The sequence below is a fragment of the Salminus brasiliensis genome, chromosome 1 (assembly GCF_030463535.1).
Source record: "Salminus brasiliensis chromosome 1, fSalBra1.hap2, whole genome shotgun sequence".
Classification (NCBI taxonomy): Eukaryota; Metazoa; Chordata; class Actinopteri; order Characiformes; family Bryconidae; genus Salminus; species Salminus brasiliensis.
This window is the reverse complement of record NC_132878.1, coordinates 96,044,178-96,060,642: the sequence shown is the minus strand read 5'-3', so window position 1 is coordinate 96,060,642 and position 16,465 is coordinate 96,044,178. Positions and strand designations below refer to the sequence as shown.

The following is a 16,465-nucleotide window of genomic DNA, read 5'->3' as shown; positions in this document are numbered from 1 at the left end:
TATATATTTTATTTATTATAATATAAATCAAAACACTTTTATTATAATTAATCACAATATTATTTATTATGATATAATCACAATATTATTTATTATAATATAAATCAAAACATTTTTAATTATAATTAATCACAGTATTATTTATTATGATATAATCACAATATTATTTATTATAATATAATCACAATATTATTTATTATCATATTAATCACAATATTATTTATTATAATATTAATCACAATATTGTTTATAATAATTAATCACAATATTATTTATTATAATATTGAGCACAATATTATTATTTATTAAAACATTAATCACAATATTATTTACTATAATATTAATCACAATATTATGTATTATAATATTAATCACAATATTGTTTATTATAATTAATCACAATATTATTTATTATAATATTGAGCACAATATTATTATTTATTATAACATTAATCACAATATTATTTATTATAATATTAATCACAATATTATTTATTATAATATAATCACATTATTTATTATAGTATTAATCACAATATTATTTATTATAATATAAATCCAAACATTTTAAATTATAATTAATCACAATATTATTTATTATGATATAATCACAATATTATTTATTATCATATTAATCACAATATTATTTATTATAATATTAATCACATTATTATTTATTATAACATCAATCACAATATTATTTATTATAATATTAATCTCAATATTGTTTATAATAATTAATCACAATATTATTTATTATAATATTGAGCACAATATTATTATTTATTATAACATTAATCACAATATTATTTACTATAATATTAATCACAATATTATTATTTATTATAATATTAATCACAATATTATTTATTATAATGTTAATCACAATCTTATTTATTATAATATCAATCACAATATTATTATTTATTATAATTAATCACAATATTATTTATTATAACATCAATCACAATATTATTTGTTATAATATTAATCACAATATTGTTTATTATAATTAATCACAATATTATTTATTATAATATTGAGCACAATATTATTATTTATTATAACATTAATCACAATATTATTATTTATTATAATTAATCACAATATTATTATTTATTATAATATTAATCACAATATTGTTTATTATAATTAATCACAATATTATTTATTATAATATTGAGCACAATATTATTATTTATTATAACATTAATCACAATAGTATTATTTATTATAATTAATCACAATATTATTATTTATTATAACATTAATCACAATATTATTATTTATTATAATTAATCACAATATTATTATTTATTATAATATTAATCACAATATTGTTTATTATAATTAATCACAATATTATTTATTATAATATTGAGCACAATATTATTATTTATTATAATTAATCACAATATTATTATTTATTATAATATTAATCACAATATTATTATTCATTATAACATTAATCACAATATTATTATTTATTATAATTAATCACAATATTGTTTATTATAATTAATCACAATATTATTTATTATAATATTGAGCACAATATTATTATTTATTATAACATTAATCACAATATTATTATTTATTATAATTAATCACAATATTATTATTTATTATAATATTAATCACAATATTATTATTCATTATAACATTAATCACAATATTATTATTTATTATAATTAATCACAATATTGTTTATTATAATTAATCACAATATTATTATTCATTATAACATTAATCACAATATTATTATTTATTATAATTAATCACAATATTATTATTCATTATAACATTAATCACAATATTATTATTTATTATAATTAATCACAATATTATTATTTATTATAATTAATCACAATATAGTTTATTATAATTAATCACAATATTATTATTCATTATAACATTAATCACAATATTATTATTTATTATAATTAATCACAATATTATTATTTATTATAACATTAATCACAATATTGTTTATTATAATATTGAGCAGCTCGTTATTCCATTGGATCATACTGTTGACTGTGTCACACAGCGCCATCCAATCAAATAGCGGTTGGGACAGACGTCACCCCGCGGAGGGCGTGTCTTCGGAGCGGAAGCACTCCAGGGCCCTGCGGAAGTAAACCGCAGTGCTGAGGTCTGTTGTGCTCAGACGCTCCAAACCCTCCAGATTCTTCCAGCAGCAGCAGAAGCAGCAGAGCCGCTGAGCCCCTGAGCCCCTGAGCCCCTGAGCCCCTGAGCCCGGCCCGGAGAGGAGCGAGGCATGGGCAAGAAGCACAAGAGGTACAAGCCCGAGTGGAGGACGGTGGAAGGAGGTGGGTTCCCTTTGTGTCCTGCAGCTGCTGCGCATGCGCGCGGCTCCGTTCAGCCCTGTTATTACTAATATTACTAATATTCCTCTTATTATTAACACACATTCATAACCATGCAGTTTAACACTAAAGCCGTGGGGTGGTTTTGTGTTGGAAGACCTGCAAATTGACGTCCGTGTGACCTGAGTGTCCTGACCGTCTGAGAGTGGGCAGGACCCTCCCGGTCCGCAGGGGTGTGAGATTACATAGTGGGACGGTCCGTGTGGTTAGTATTGCAGGGGCCCCTAAAGCTGAACTCCAGCCCACCCCCTCCAGCATGACGCCAGAGGCCAATGCGCTGAAACCCGATTTGATTGGATGGAACTCTGACATCAGTCACGGTTACCACGGTGATCCGCTCAAACAAGCATTACATAGTCTAAGAGTCTTTTATTATATATATATAAATATATATAAATATAAATAATAGATGACGGTGTTTGGGGCTAAACTGTGAGCAGTTCTGAGGTTTTTTATTGTAACCCCCTGCGTCATATCGAGAAGTTATTATTGGTACACAGAGCTCAAATCAAATCAAATTTTATTTGTCACATACATGCAGTGAAATGCTTTTATGACAGTCTGCCCACATCAAAGCTATTCAATAAAAATCTACATTTAAACTTAACTAAACCTTAACTTAATGAAGTAAAGTGCAAAAGAAAAATAAAATAAAAATAAAAATAGAATAAGTTACATTTAAGTTAAAATATGAAAATATAGAAATATAAGCAAAAAAAAATACAAATATATATACACAGATGAAATAGTGAACAATTGTGCACTTTAAAAGCAGATTCTTTATTAATTAACATTTTTAGAAGGGTGTTGATGAATGAGGTCCCTTTTCCTGGTATAATAAATATGAAATACCTCATAAACTACCGAAATACACAACACCTCAGATCCAGCTGGCAGGCCTCAAACTCCAGAGGGTTCAGTTGTAAATATTCCTCAGTAAAATCACAACTGTCTTCTCCAAACGTCAGCAGCCCCAGCATCGAACCCTGAGGCACAGCTCTCTGCTCTGCCCTGATGAAGGTTCCTCTCTCCTGCTTTCCTCAGATTATGAGGACAAACCGCTGGAGAAGCCCCTGAAGCTGGTGCTGAAGGTCGGGGGCAGTGAAGTCACAGAGCTGTCCGGCTCGGGACACGACTCGAGCTACTACGATGACCGCTCCGACCACGAGCGACACAAAGAGAAGAAGAAGAAAAAGAAGAAGAAGTCCGAGAAGGAGAAGGACAAGCATGTGGACGACGAGGAGAGGAGGAGGAGGAAGGTTGGTAGAGGAAGAGCGCTTGGGATGAGTGGGATGGGTTATTACAGGGTTATAAATCATGATCGTGATCATTAGAATTTCAATTAACAAATGAAGGCACTGGAGGAACACGTGGACAAAAGTATTTGGACACCTGCTCCTTCATTGTTTCTTCTGAAATCAAGCTGATCCTGCTTTTGTTGGAGTAACTGTCTCTACTGTCCAGAGAAGAAATATCACAGGTGCCTTCCGCTCTATTAGATTTTGGAGGAGGAGCTTTGCTGTGAGGATTTGATTGCCTCCAGCAACAAGAGCGTCAGGAAGGTCAGGATGTTGGATGATGGTGATGATCATCATCATCATCTCTCCAACTCATCCAAATGAACATCGGCCAAATGATTAGTCATTTTTAAGACCTTAGCTACCACCTGGCAAAGCAACCGGGGCACCATAGCAACCACTCGGGATGCCATAGCAACCACCTAGCAACTACTTAGCAAAATGTATAGCATCACCTGTGATGTTTCAACCACATAGCAACCAATTAACAAGACCATAGCTGTCATATGGGATACAATAACAACCACCTAGCAACCAGGTAATAGCACCATAACAAACACCTGGAATGCCATAGCGACCACCTAGCAACTACTTCGCAAAATTTATAGTATCACCTGTGATATTTCGACCACATAGCAACCAATTAACAAGACCATAGCTATTATATGGGATACAGTAATAGCACCATAGCAAACCACCTAGAATGCCATAGCGACCACCTAGCAACTACTTAGCAAAATGTATAGCATCACCTGTGATATTTCAACCACATAGCAACCAATTAACAAGACCATAGCTATCATATGGGATACAATAACAACCACCTAGCAACCAGGTAACAACACCATAGCAAACCACATGGAATGCCCTAGCAACCACCTAGCAACTACTTAGCAAAGTTATAGCACCACCTGTGATATACCTTTGACCACATAACAACCAGTTAACAAGACCATAGCTATCATATGGGATACAATAACAACCACCTAGCAACCAGGTAACAACACCATAGCAAACCACCTGGAATGCCATAGCAACCACCTAGCAACTACTTAGCACCACAGTTATAGCAGCACCTGTGATATTTCGACCACATAGCAACCAATTAACAAGACCATAGCAACAGCCTGTGAGCTGTGCAACCGTAATATATGGTCAGCATATGATCAGTTGTCCTCAAGACCATCACCGCCGGTGTTCCCTGTCCTTTCCCAGGAGGAGAAGAAGAAGAAACGAGAGAGGGAGCAGTTAGAGAATGCAGCCAACCCCCCAGTGGAGCCTTTCACTCTGACCAAGCCCGTGGAGGTGCGAGCCGGGACGTCCGAAACCAGCGTGATTATTAACAAGAGCAAGGCAAGTGTGACCTCCTGTCCTCTCTCTCGTTTCTAAGATCGTCCTCACTGTTATGCTGAGCTTGTCTGTGACTGTGCTGCAGGTGATGGTGGTGGTGGAGGAGAAGGAGAGGGAGCGGGAGAAGGAGAAAGAGAAGGACAAGGAGAGGGACAAGGAGAAGGAGAGGGACAAGGACCGGGAGAAAGACAAGGACAAGGACAGGGACAGGGAGAAGGAGAAGAAGAGGAAGCGGGAGAAGCTGGAGGTTGAAGCTGAGGCTGAAGACTTTCAGTCCGGTCTGAAGATGGATGTCGAGGCGCAGGGGGATCGGCCAGTCAGAGCCTGTCGCACCCAGCAAGGTAAGAGGACTGACTGGGCTTCCATAAAAAACACCTCCATCAACACCTGTTTTCCACACGAGGGTCTGCCTCAGCTTACTGGGGTTCGATTCCTTAGCTGGCAGCCGGCAAGCACACCATATTAATGCCCATGGGTCTGGAATGGGCTAGGTGTCCCAATACTTTGTGAATTTAATCTAGTATTATATTAAGCGTTAAGTATTATATTAAGTTTTCCACAAGAGGGTCTGCCTGAGCTTACTGGGGCTCGAGCTGGCGAGCCCACCAGTCTACATTAATAGAAGTCTTTGGGCAAGACTCCTAAGTCAATGGTCTCCTACCTGGGTAACATGATTCAGGTGTAGGAGATGACCGAAATGTAAGTGTAGGAGGACAGAACGGTTAGACCTGTCCGTCAATCTGCTGTAGACTGCTATTGTATAACCTGCAGTCATGTGAGAAAGTTTGGACACCCCATAAAAAAAACCTTTGTCTTTTTAAATATATTTAAACATCTAATTTTTTATTATTATTTATTTATTTATTTATTTATTTATTTTTTGACAATGAGGAGGAGGAAGGTTGGTAAGGAAGAGCGCTTGATGAGTGGGATGGGTTATTACAGTGTTATAAACAAACACCCAGCTGGATCTCACCTTTTGTAAGATCATTAGTATTTCAATTAACAGATGAAGGCACCGGTGGACAAAAGTATTTGGACATCTGCTCATTCATTGTTCCTTCTGAAGTCGTGTATATATATATATATATATATATATATATATATATATATATATATATATATATATATATATTTATTAAAAAAGGAGCTGATCCTGCTTTTGTTGGAGTAACTGTCTCTGCTGTCCAGAGAAGAAGACTTACTACTAGATTTTGGAGAAGCATTGCTGTGAGGATTTGATTGCCTTCAGCCACAAGAGCGTTAGGAAGGTCAGGATGTTGGATCATGATCACCACTCAAACTCATCCAAATGAACATTGGCTGAATGATTAGTCGTTTTTAAGACCTTAACTACCACCTGGTAAAGCAACTGGGATGCTTAAGTGGCCAACCGGCAACATCGTAGCAGCCATAAAAAAGTTGTCATTTTTTTAAATTATTATTATTACATATCTATTAATATCTATCATTTGATAAATGATTATTAAAGTCGTTTCTTCAGGTGCTCTTCAAAGTTTAGTTAGATTACCTCCATCTCTAAGTACAGATCACATGAAGAGCCGATCTCCAGACGTGTTAAAAATGGGGTGTCCTAACATTTTTACATATCTGTATGCCTGAATCCCTATTCCATTAATTCCTTCACCTCAGCCTCACTGGGTGTCTTTTTTTTATGCGATTCACCATTGCTCGTCTACTGGTTGTACATCTAATCATGTGCGTCTCTTTGCTGTCCTTAATCCAGAAAGTGAGTGCACACCTCGCCAGCAGCTGCTCGAACACTTCCTGCGTCTTCTTCAGAGGTGAGAACTGATAATATACATTAGAATAGATATAAATACATCTACAAACACAATCTTCTGAGCTAGTCTGAAGAACAGAGCTCGGTTCCTCCAGGGTTCTCCTGGACGCCCCACCCCAGTCCAGCCAGCACAGCATGGAGGATGTGTTTAACTCCAGCAGCAGCAGCAGCAGCAGCAGCTCACCTGATTTACCATCATTAAGCCCTGATTTACCACCAAACCAGGTGTTGATCTGAGGAGAACTCTAAATAACACTAGACTCCATGAGGAGAACTCTGGTGTGATTGAGAACCTCCACCACTTTTATTAGTGTTTGTTTTAATATCAGTGATTTACTGAGGAGATCAACACCTACTGACCAGATCAGCAGCATCTCTTTGTGTCCGGCAGCCGTTTTATTCCAGGTATTTAATCAGACAGAGCTGAGTTATCTGAATCTGCAGACTATGAACGGCATAAAGTCCCAACAGCAATGTGAAAGACTAGTGGAGAGCCGGCCGAGACATGGGATCTGTGATTGGCTGTCGAGGTTATTTTACCATAGTGATTTCTGAATGCTCTCAAAGTTCAGATATTGGCACTGTGTTTAATTTATTATTATTATTTCAGCAGCTGTTTTTAAGCAGTTGTCATGTCTGCTAATAAATAAATAAATGCTCTAAATAGTAATATTTTGGGGGGGAATTTAGGGGAAATGTGGTCCATGGTTTATGAAATACAATGCAAATATGATATATACCCTGTACTTATCTCTGTCCATCTTCTCAGGAAAGACCCCCATGGGTTTTTTTCCTTCCCCGTAACGGACGCCATCGCCCCAGGATACTCCATGATCATCAAACACCCCATGGACTTCAGCACCATGAAGGAGAAGATCACCACGAATGAATACAAAACAGTCACAGAGTTTAAGGTACATCAGTTTAACCCTTTTCTATCTAGGTGGGTTCCAGGTGGGCATGGGCTCTAAGTGAGATTGTACATGTGTTGTTACTGGGACCCAGTTGGACTTCAAAAATGGGCACCATCATAACCGCACATTGTCCCATCTCGGCTCCCTGTGCAGTGTACAACCCAGATGGTGCCCATGTATTTTACTAGATGGACAAAAGTATTGGGACATTGGATTCAGTCTCATTGCCACAGGTGTATAAAATCAAGCCTCTAGTCCTGCAGTCTGCCCTTCTTCCACACATCAGTGAAAGAACGGGAGGTTCTGAAGAGCTCACTGAACTTCAGCCTGGTTCTGTATGTAATAGGAGCTCAGCACCGCTGCACCAACAACTACAAGTCAGCTGGTGAAATTTAGACCTTCCCTCCTAGATCTTCCTCCATCAGCTGTGAGTGGTGTTATTATTGAACAGTGGAAGAGTTTAGGAGGAACAGCTCACAGAGAGCAGCTCAGTGTCCACCGAGTGTCTGTCAGACCACGTAAAGTTACAGAGCGGGGTCAGGGCCGAGTGCTGAGCTCAGAGCAGAGTGCAGAAAAGCCTCCAACTGACTCAGTAACTGCAGCAGAGCTCCAGACCTGCTGCTGCTGGTAGAGTTTAGAGCAAAGGAGGACCAGCTCCTTATTAATACAGCCTATGGGTTTAGAATGGGGGAGGGGGGGTCAGAGAAGCTCCTGTAGGGGTGATGTGTAGGCGTCCCAATACTTTAAGGTCCTTCACCTTAACCCTGATATCAGCGTCTCTCTGCTGTAGATTAAAACTGCTGATTGAATGCTTGTTATTTTTGTCTGATGTTTAGGCCGACTTTAAGCTGATGTGCGACAACGCCATGGTCTACAACCGCCCAGAGACGGTCTACTACAAAGCTGCCAAGAAGCTTCTCCACACCGGCTTCAAAATGATGAGCAAAGTAAACCATTTTAGCATGGATCTGAATCTGCCACTCATCCATCATCGCCATTTTCCAGCTTCACTCATCTTCATTTACAGCTAAAATATTCTCTTAGTACTTTCCTCAGTTTCCTCAAACTGTCTTATTTGTGTATGTGTGTGTATATATATATATATATATATATATATATATATATATAGCGCTTGCTTTTTGCTTATGTCACTAATCAGTTGTGACCTCAGTCACTCCTAAACCCTCCATTTTCTTCAATTTTAAGATTATTATTATTATTTTTTTTTATTAATTTTTTTGGAACAGAGCCTTTTTTTGGAGTCCATTCCGAGCCATTCGTGTTTTTTTTTGGTTAATTTCCCCCCACTCCCATGCTCACGGCCCGCTCAGGCCCGCTGCTGGAGGAGTAAACGCGTGGCTGTGGCTCTGTTTCTGCTCTGTTTGCAGGAGCGGCTCTTAGCTCTGAAGCGCAGCATGTCTTTCATGCACGACATGGATTTCTCTCAGCAGGCCGCGATCCTGGGCGACGAGGACATGGCCGGCGAGGAGCCCATCCCAGAGGTCGTACCCGTCCACCCTGAGTCGGCCAAAAAATCCAAAAAGCAGCCGGCCAAAGAGCCCGTCATCAGGTAAACACAACGAGCTCGGACTCTGAGACCTTTTGCTGTCGGAGTACCTCCTTCTACCTCCATGTTCTGTTTTAGGGGTTCCTAACCTCTTAGAACCTCCTGTGGTCCGCACTGCCTGCCGACCTCACTCACTCACTTCTGTAGCCCACAAGACAAGAATCACCTGATGGTTAAAAATAAATCACAGTTAAAAGTCCTTGGGCAGGAAGTCCTAAAGCACTATATCAGCCCACCTGTTTAATATGAGTGTAATACGAGTACCCTCGCTGTGAGTGTAGTTAAAGGTTTTACTGGGGCGTCCTTACTTTTTCATATTGATTATAGTGTGTGATGATCTGGTAAAGGGGGAGAGATGCAGAATGTAGGTGTGTAAGAGGTGTGTGTGTGTGTGTGTGTGTGTGTGTGTGTGTGTGTGTCTGTCTTCCCTCAGTGACCTGTACGAGCTGGAGGGAAACGCCTGCAGCCTGACGGACAGCACGGCAGAGGAACACGTGCTGGCTCTGGTGGAGCACGCGGCCGACGAGGCGAGGGACCGCATCAACCGCTTAATGCCAAACTCGAAGGTACGCAGCTGGTCTACGAGATGCGCTCACATCACCCTGCTGGCGTAACAAACCTTGGCCAAATTACAATTTAAAAAAAATTATTAATTATTAATCACTTGTTTTATGTTATTAAATTACTACTTAGTGCAACCATTAGACACAGTAAACAGACAGGACAGGACTTTGCAGTGCCTACACAGCATTGGCTACTGGATATGTGTGGTGGGGAGAAGGTGCTGAGGTATGTATGTAATGTGCAAGAAAAAAAATGTGTGTGTGTGTGTGTGTGTGTGTGTCCTCAGGTTGGATATCTTAAAAAGGAAGCAGACGGGTCTCTGATCTATAATGTAGTTAATCAGCAGGACCCAGAGGCTGAAGGTACGGCAGCACCATCACTGACACACCTGCTCTTCTTCTCTAGAACCCAGAACACCCCCCCCCCCCCTGCCTCTCTCCCTACCCTTCCCACAGCCTCTCTCCCGGCCCTCTGAACATCTCCTTATCTTCATTACTTTGCAGATGAAGAAACCCATCCGGTCGATTTAAGCTCCCTGTCGAATAAGCTGCTACCTGGCCTCACGTCACTGGGCTTTAAGGATGACCGGAGACACAAAGGTAAATGAAACACACCCCTGAACCAGAGCTAAAAGCCTGGAGTTCATACAGGCTGACTGTAGCCATGTGTCTTCACTGCTCCTAAACGTTTCAGTACCCTTCCTCACCCTCACAGTGACGTACAGAAGCCTGTCTTACTGGGTTTATTCACTCCTGCATACAGTCATATGCAAAGGCTTTGGTGTTCCTGGTCAAATGACATGGATTGCTAATGTAAATAAGTCACATCCTCTACAGAGAGACACCTCTGCATATTTTGCATATTCAAACACACTGTTTATTTACTGAATTTAAACATGTTGGGGGACAAAACACAACCTCAAATGTGGTGTATACAGAGATTATAGCACATTTTCTGATTTTATTATCCAATAAAGTAGATATTTTGCTCTAATTGAGCAGACAAATACCATATTTAACCTGGTTCAGATGATTTGGTCACTTATTTACACTTATTTAAACAACAACACAAGGGGTGCACAGACTTCTGCATGCGTCAGTATGCCAGAAATTAAATAGGCATGCTTTATTTGATATATCCTGCAGGGCTGGGAAATACTAACTGTAAGTTGGTGCAGAACTTAACCCCTTAAACAGCCTATGTCCCGCCTATAATAAAAGGGCTATTACAAACTTCTATTACCGAGGAACAGCCCACCCCACCAGTTTGTACAGAAGCCCCTGTAGTTACTGACTAATACACCTTAGTGTGTGATGAGCCTTGGAGTGTTGGGTAAGGGGTTAAGTATTATTTGTATTATTTATGTATGATTGATATTTATTTATTTATTTTGGGATTTTGCTCAATGAGGCCTGCACACTTCTACACATCTGCATGTATGCAAAGGTCTGGGCATCCCTGCGCAAATTATGTGCTGTTTTAATCTGAAGCAAAATGTAAATATGAACCTTATTTTCATCTATTTTGTCTAAATTCAACGTAAAACATGTAGTTTTGCACAAATTCTGTTAAATTTTAGCAAATAAACAAAAACTCTGTATATTAATATGTGCAAAAAAGTGACATAATTTGACCAGGGTGCACAAACTAGCTTAAAAATGCTTTTGACTGTATATTTGTTATTTATTTATGTATTTATTTATTAATTTGTTGACATTTTTACTGCATATAACTTCTTTATTTTATTTTTTTTTAATGTTTTTTTATCTTTGTGTTCAGTGACGTTCCTGAGCAGTGCTTATAACACTCAGACGCTGCAGAATAACTCCATCTACCCTGAGCTGCTCCCTGAGGAGATGGAGATGCTGTACTCGGCCTACGGAGATGAAACAGGGGTCCAGTGTGCTCTCAGGTACGCCACGAGGGCCGAGATTTCTTTACAGTTCAACAAAATCCATTCAGATCTTTGATTGCAGTCTGAGCCACAATTCTACACAAACACAGTGAAGCTAAACAGGGTTTATTGAGCACGCTACAGGCTGTAAAACGTTAAGGAACCGTGATTAACCCCTTTTCTTTGTCTACAAACTGAGACATTTGGTGGAGGTGGCATCACTTACTTTTTCTAGCCTGCATTTGTGGATGTTTTCGGTGGTGCTCAATATAATATATGTATAATATAATATAAAAAGTGTTATTAGTTTAGTTAGATTGTATTTATCTATAGAGGGTATGCATGTGACATCACAGGTGGTGGGTGGCGCTGTGGCCATGCCCATTGTGTCACGTTCATTATGAGCCAGTCTACTAAACCAGCCTGAAAACAGTGGAGACCCCTCCTAAGAGCGTTCCCTCGACTCTGCGCTCTCAGATACGAGGCTTTATCCTCTAAACAGGGGGGATTTGATTTGATTTGAGCCTCAGTTAGCTGGACGCTCCTGGCATCTACACATCGCTGTCCATGGGCCGTCGGTTCTTTGGTAATGTGGACGGGTCGCTGTCGAGTCCAGCTGCCCTTAACTTCAGCAGACAGTCGCTGGGTTCAGTCCCGGTTTGGCCGTTTCCCCTAATAAACGCTGCAGCTTATGGTGTTCCACCACTCGGCCCGACTAAAGGGGGCGTGTCCCAGCAGGGACGTGCAAACCCTCTTTGTGATTATTATGTTATTAAATATTATAAGTGATGATTTTTTTCGTGACTGTAACCTGTGTGTTTCAGCCTTCAGGAGTTTGTTAAAGACTGTGGCAGTTTCACCAAAAGGCTTGTGGACGACCTGTTGGACAAAATGACGGGAGGTGATCACTCCAAGGCCGTCTTCCAAATCCGACAGGTGCTTCAGCTCACTGCAGATCAGACAGTTGTTCAGTAATAATGTTCTCTAATATCATCTAATACTTGTTTACATGGTTTCTGACCAAAAAATAGACAATAATACAAACCCAATTTCAACGTTGTTAGCTTTTTAAGCTTTGCAGTGTTCTGCTGCAAGCTTTCTTTTAGCTACACTATAAGGACAAAAGTATTGAGACACCCGCTCCTTCACTGTTTCTTGCTAAATCAAGGGTATTAAAGAGCTGATCCTGCTTTTGTTGGAGGAACTGTCTCTACAAGGCTTTCTACTAGATTTTGAAGGAGCATTGCTATGAGGATTTGATTGTATTCAGCAACAAGAGCGTTAGTGAAGTCAGGATGTTGGATCATGATCACCACCCCACCTCATCATCCCCAACTCATCCCAAAAGTACTGGATGGAGCTCCTCCACCATCATTCCAGAGAACACAGCAGTTCTTCCACTGCTCCACAGCTTAATGCTGGGGGGCTTTATACCCCTCTAGCCCACGCCTGGCATTAGGCAGCATGGTGCCAATAGCTTCATGATGTTGATCTGCTCCAGAGAGTCCTATTCTACTGGCAGTACTTCTTCTCTACAGGGACTAGACAAGCTGTGTGTGTGTATTTGCACATCTGTGTCAGTAATGGGTGCAATGTAAAGGAGCTTAATGCATTAATTAGAAAGGGTGTCCACAAACTTTTGCACATATAGTGTATTCGCTCCAGAGTAGAATAAAATAAGGGGATTGCAAAGAGAAAGCGTGACTTGGCTGATCAGGTTCCTTTGGGTTCATTTTAACTGTAAATGAGATTTTTGGCTGAACTCACTTTCACAGTGTGGTTTTCCCCCCTCAGAAAAGAAACCTGCCTTTGGATGAAGCAAAGTCTGGTTTGTGTAACATGCAGGTAAAGCTGTTTCCCTAAATTCCACAGTATGTTTTTCAGAGCTGAATTTGTGTCAATTCACGACCGTGTGATGGTTAACCTCGACTGCTGTGTACTTGCTGTACTAACGATAGGGTGCAGATGAAGGCGCGATGGAGAGTGGCTCAGTGCTGGACTTCATGTCACTGAAGAACTACCCCGACATGTCTTTGGACATGCTCAACCCCCTGGGTAAGCACTCGCTGTGTAACGGGTTGTGATGTCATAACTATTTACATATTTTCAGTGACTGCCCATCCAGCCTACAGCAATTTAGCCCCGCCCGTTCAGCCTGCGGCACCTTAGCGCCCCGCCCCTTTAGCCTATGGCAACTTGGCACCCCCCCGTCCTGCCTGTAGCACCTTGGCGGCCCGCCCCTTCAGCCTATGGCAACTTAGCACTCCACTCCCCCCCCCCCCCCCCCCCCCGTCCTGCCTGTACCACCGTGGCGCCCCTCCCGTCCAGCCACCGCCAACTTGGCGCCCTGGCCGTTCAGCCTCTGGCACCTTACAGGCCCCGCCCATTCGTTCACCCTACAGCAGCAGTTAAAGCCCTGACGAGCCTCCCTCTCGTTCTCTCCTCTGTAGCAGGTAAGCCGGTGAAGAAGGAGCCGGAGCACGAGGAGGGTCACCAGCACTTTGACGACGCGGCCAAGCTGCTGCAGGAGTTCCAGGATGCAGCGGTGGACAGGGTGGGCTCCAGACCCTCCTCCAACCTCTCCTCTCTCTCCAACGCCTCCGAGAGGGACCAGCACCATTTAGGTAGAACACTCAGCATCCTAAATGTTAGACTAGAGGGGCATAGAGCCCCCCAGGATTGAGCTGTGTTGTGTCAAAAACTGAAAAATGGCAAAAAAATGGAGATACAAGCTTTTTACTGGACAGTGAAAAATACAGTGATATTTGACTTTTTGGTGACGTCTTTTTCTTCTCGCATCTCTTTGTGAGCAGGGAGCCCGTCCCACCTGGGAGTAGGAGACCACTCTGAGATGGTCCACGACCCCTACGAGTTCCTTCAGTCTCCAGAGCCCGGCTCCACGGCCAACAGCTGATCCACGGCCAGCGGGCGGGCGGCTTCGTCTCGGTGGCGTAAACGGACTGATTCAGTGCTGTGTGATTTTATGTGCCTGTGCCTCTCGGACCGAGAGCCTGTACAGATTAGCTGCACCTTGTACAATAAACGCTTCTCAAGGCTTTCTTCTTTTCTACGCATCGACACACCCGAGTCTTTCTTCAAGTGTAAAAGACGTTAGTTGTTTAATTAATAAAGTTATGACACTGGTAGAACGTCCTCAAGCCCCCAAAAGACTACTGTCCTAGGAAAAAGGGGGAAAAGGAGGAGGGCTGCGTACCAATGCGTCAGTGAATCTTCCTTTCCTGCCTGCCTGACTTGATTGTTCCTGATCTGTAGCTCATTTGGATCCCCCTGCTGGTCAGCTGATCTGTAGTTGTTTCATGTAAGTATTTGGACGCAGCCGAGGACAGGAAGTAAGCTTTGAGTGCTGGTGCAGTTGCAGGACAACCTAATCCTATTGAGATGCAGTGGTGCTGTTTTTGGGGCTGGGGGATGGGGGATGGGGGATGAGGCGGGGCGGGGCGGGGGGCAGACAGACTACCCATCCTCTTGGTTGTGGCAGTGGCAGTGGCAGCGCCGGAGACCATGAGAGGTGGGTAAGCGAGTTCATGTCACGTGTAGTTTTGGAAAAGGTGGTAGGGCTAATTAATTAATTATTTATTCGTTTATTTAAATTACATTTTTGTATCATCAAATTTCCCGGCTTCTGCCCCTTCTTCCCCCCTACCCCACACCCCCCAGCACTGGCCGTGCTCCTAACTCATTAAAAAAGTCAGCCGACATGCTCTGAAGAAAGGGCTGGTTCCCCAGCTCCGTCGCTTATAAGTGGTGAGGGGAGAGCGAGAGAGCGCCATCTACCCACCTGGAGGGAGCATGACCAGTTGTGCTCTCCCAGACTCCGGCTTGGGATTCGACCCTGCGACCCTGTGGCAGAGCATTAGACTGTTAAGTCATGTAGTAGCACCTTATTTCTGTCCTTCTTAAGAATGTCTCCAAATAAATTCACAGATAAATAAATAAATAAATAAATCGGAATGAAAACAAAGCCGTGCTAAAATGAGGGAGAAAAAAGGGAGACTGAAGCCACATCTTATTAAATGACACTAATTTATCCTAAATATCTCTTGGCCGTTTATTCCTAATGACAAGGCTTCACCATTTGCACATCTTCACTTATAGAATTTCCACTTTATTACTAATATATAGCTTTAATATGATGTATTTTATTGTGTACAGACGTAAATGTGGATTAAGCTCATATATATATAATAGGGCAATAGCATGGTGATATTGTTTGATGACTAGAGGCGTCAAAACTTTTAATTAGTATTAATTAGTTTATATATTTGTATACACTCAGTTTATAACATGTTTATAACACATTCCTTAAGGGTGGTGATGCATTTGTGGATGATGTGCAGTATCAGGGAGGGTCTCTGAGCTAGCTGAGCACTCACAGTCTCTCCATGCTTGTGGGAGGTGGGATTAACCATGATATTATTGGTTACTATTGTTTGGCCCTGGTGACATCATCAATCATTCTGCGGACGTTTGAAGCGGTGACTGTGACGGCTAGACGTCTGGTTCAGAACATCTCCAAAGCCTCACAAAGGGTTTTGTGGGGTGTTCCCAGTATACAGTGATCAGTACTTTGGTTGCTATGGAGTTGCTAAGTGGCTGCTGGGAAGTTGCTATGGTGTCTCAGGTGGTTGCTATGGAGTTGAGTAGTGGTTGCTAGGCACTTGCT

General features: G+C 40.8%; 1 protein-coding gene across 3 annotated transcripts; it reads left to right on the top strand.

Annotated features, from left to right (window-relative positions):
* The first annotated feature begins 2,128 nt into the window (after window positions 1–2,128).
* Window positions 2,129–14,851, top strand: brd9 (bromodomain containing 9). 3 transcript variants are annotated; one of them, XM_072659725.1, is made up of 17 exons: window positions 2,129–2,333; window positions 3,435–3,649; window positions 4,904–5,041; window positions 5,124–5,379; window positions 6,786–6,843; window positions 7,612–7,756; window positions 8,593–8,703; window positions 9,208–9,326; window positions 9,757–9,889; window positions 10,174–10,249; window positions 10,391–10,486; window positions 11,667–11,799; window positions 12,606–12,717; window positions 13,576–13,626; window positions 13,740–13,836; window positions 14,232–14,405; window positions 14,595–14,851. In XM_072659725.1, the coding sequence occupies exons 1-17, from the start codon at window positions 2,282–2,284 to the stop codon at window positions 14,693–14,695; spliced, it is 2,067 nt and encodes a 688-aa protein (XP_072515826.1). In that variant the 5' UTR covers window positions 2,129–2,281; the 3' UTR covers window positions 14,696–14,851. The 3 variants fall into 3 exon arrangements, with proteins under 3 accessions (XP_072515826.1, XP_072515825.1, XP_072515824.1); XM_072659724.1 differs by having other exon boundaries at window positions 9,205–9,326; XM_072659723.1 differs by having other exon boundaries at window positions 9,145–9,326.
* The last annotated feature ends 1,614 nt before the right edge of the window (window positions 14,852–16,465 follow it).

Coding starts and splice junctions, on each gene's coding strand:
- brd9 (XM_072659723.1), top strand. CDS start 2,282: ATGGGCAAGAAGCACAAGAGGTACAAGCCCGAGTGGAGGACGGTGGAA. Junction 5,042..5,123: donor TGATTATTAACAAGAGCAAG/GCAAGTGTGACC, acceptor ACTGTGCTGCAG/GTGATGGTGGTGGTGGAGGA. Junction 5,380..6,785: donor AGCCTGTCGCACCCAGCAAG/GTAAGAGGACTG, acceptor TCCTTAATCCAG/AAAGTGAGTGCACACCTCGC.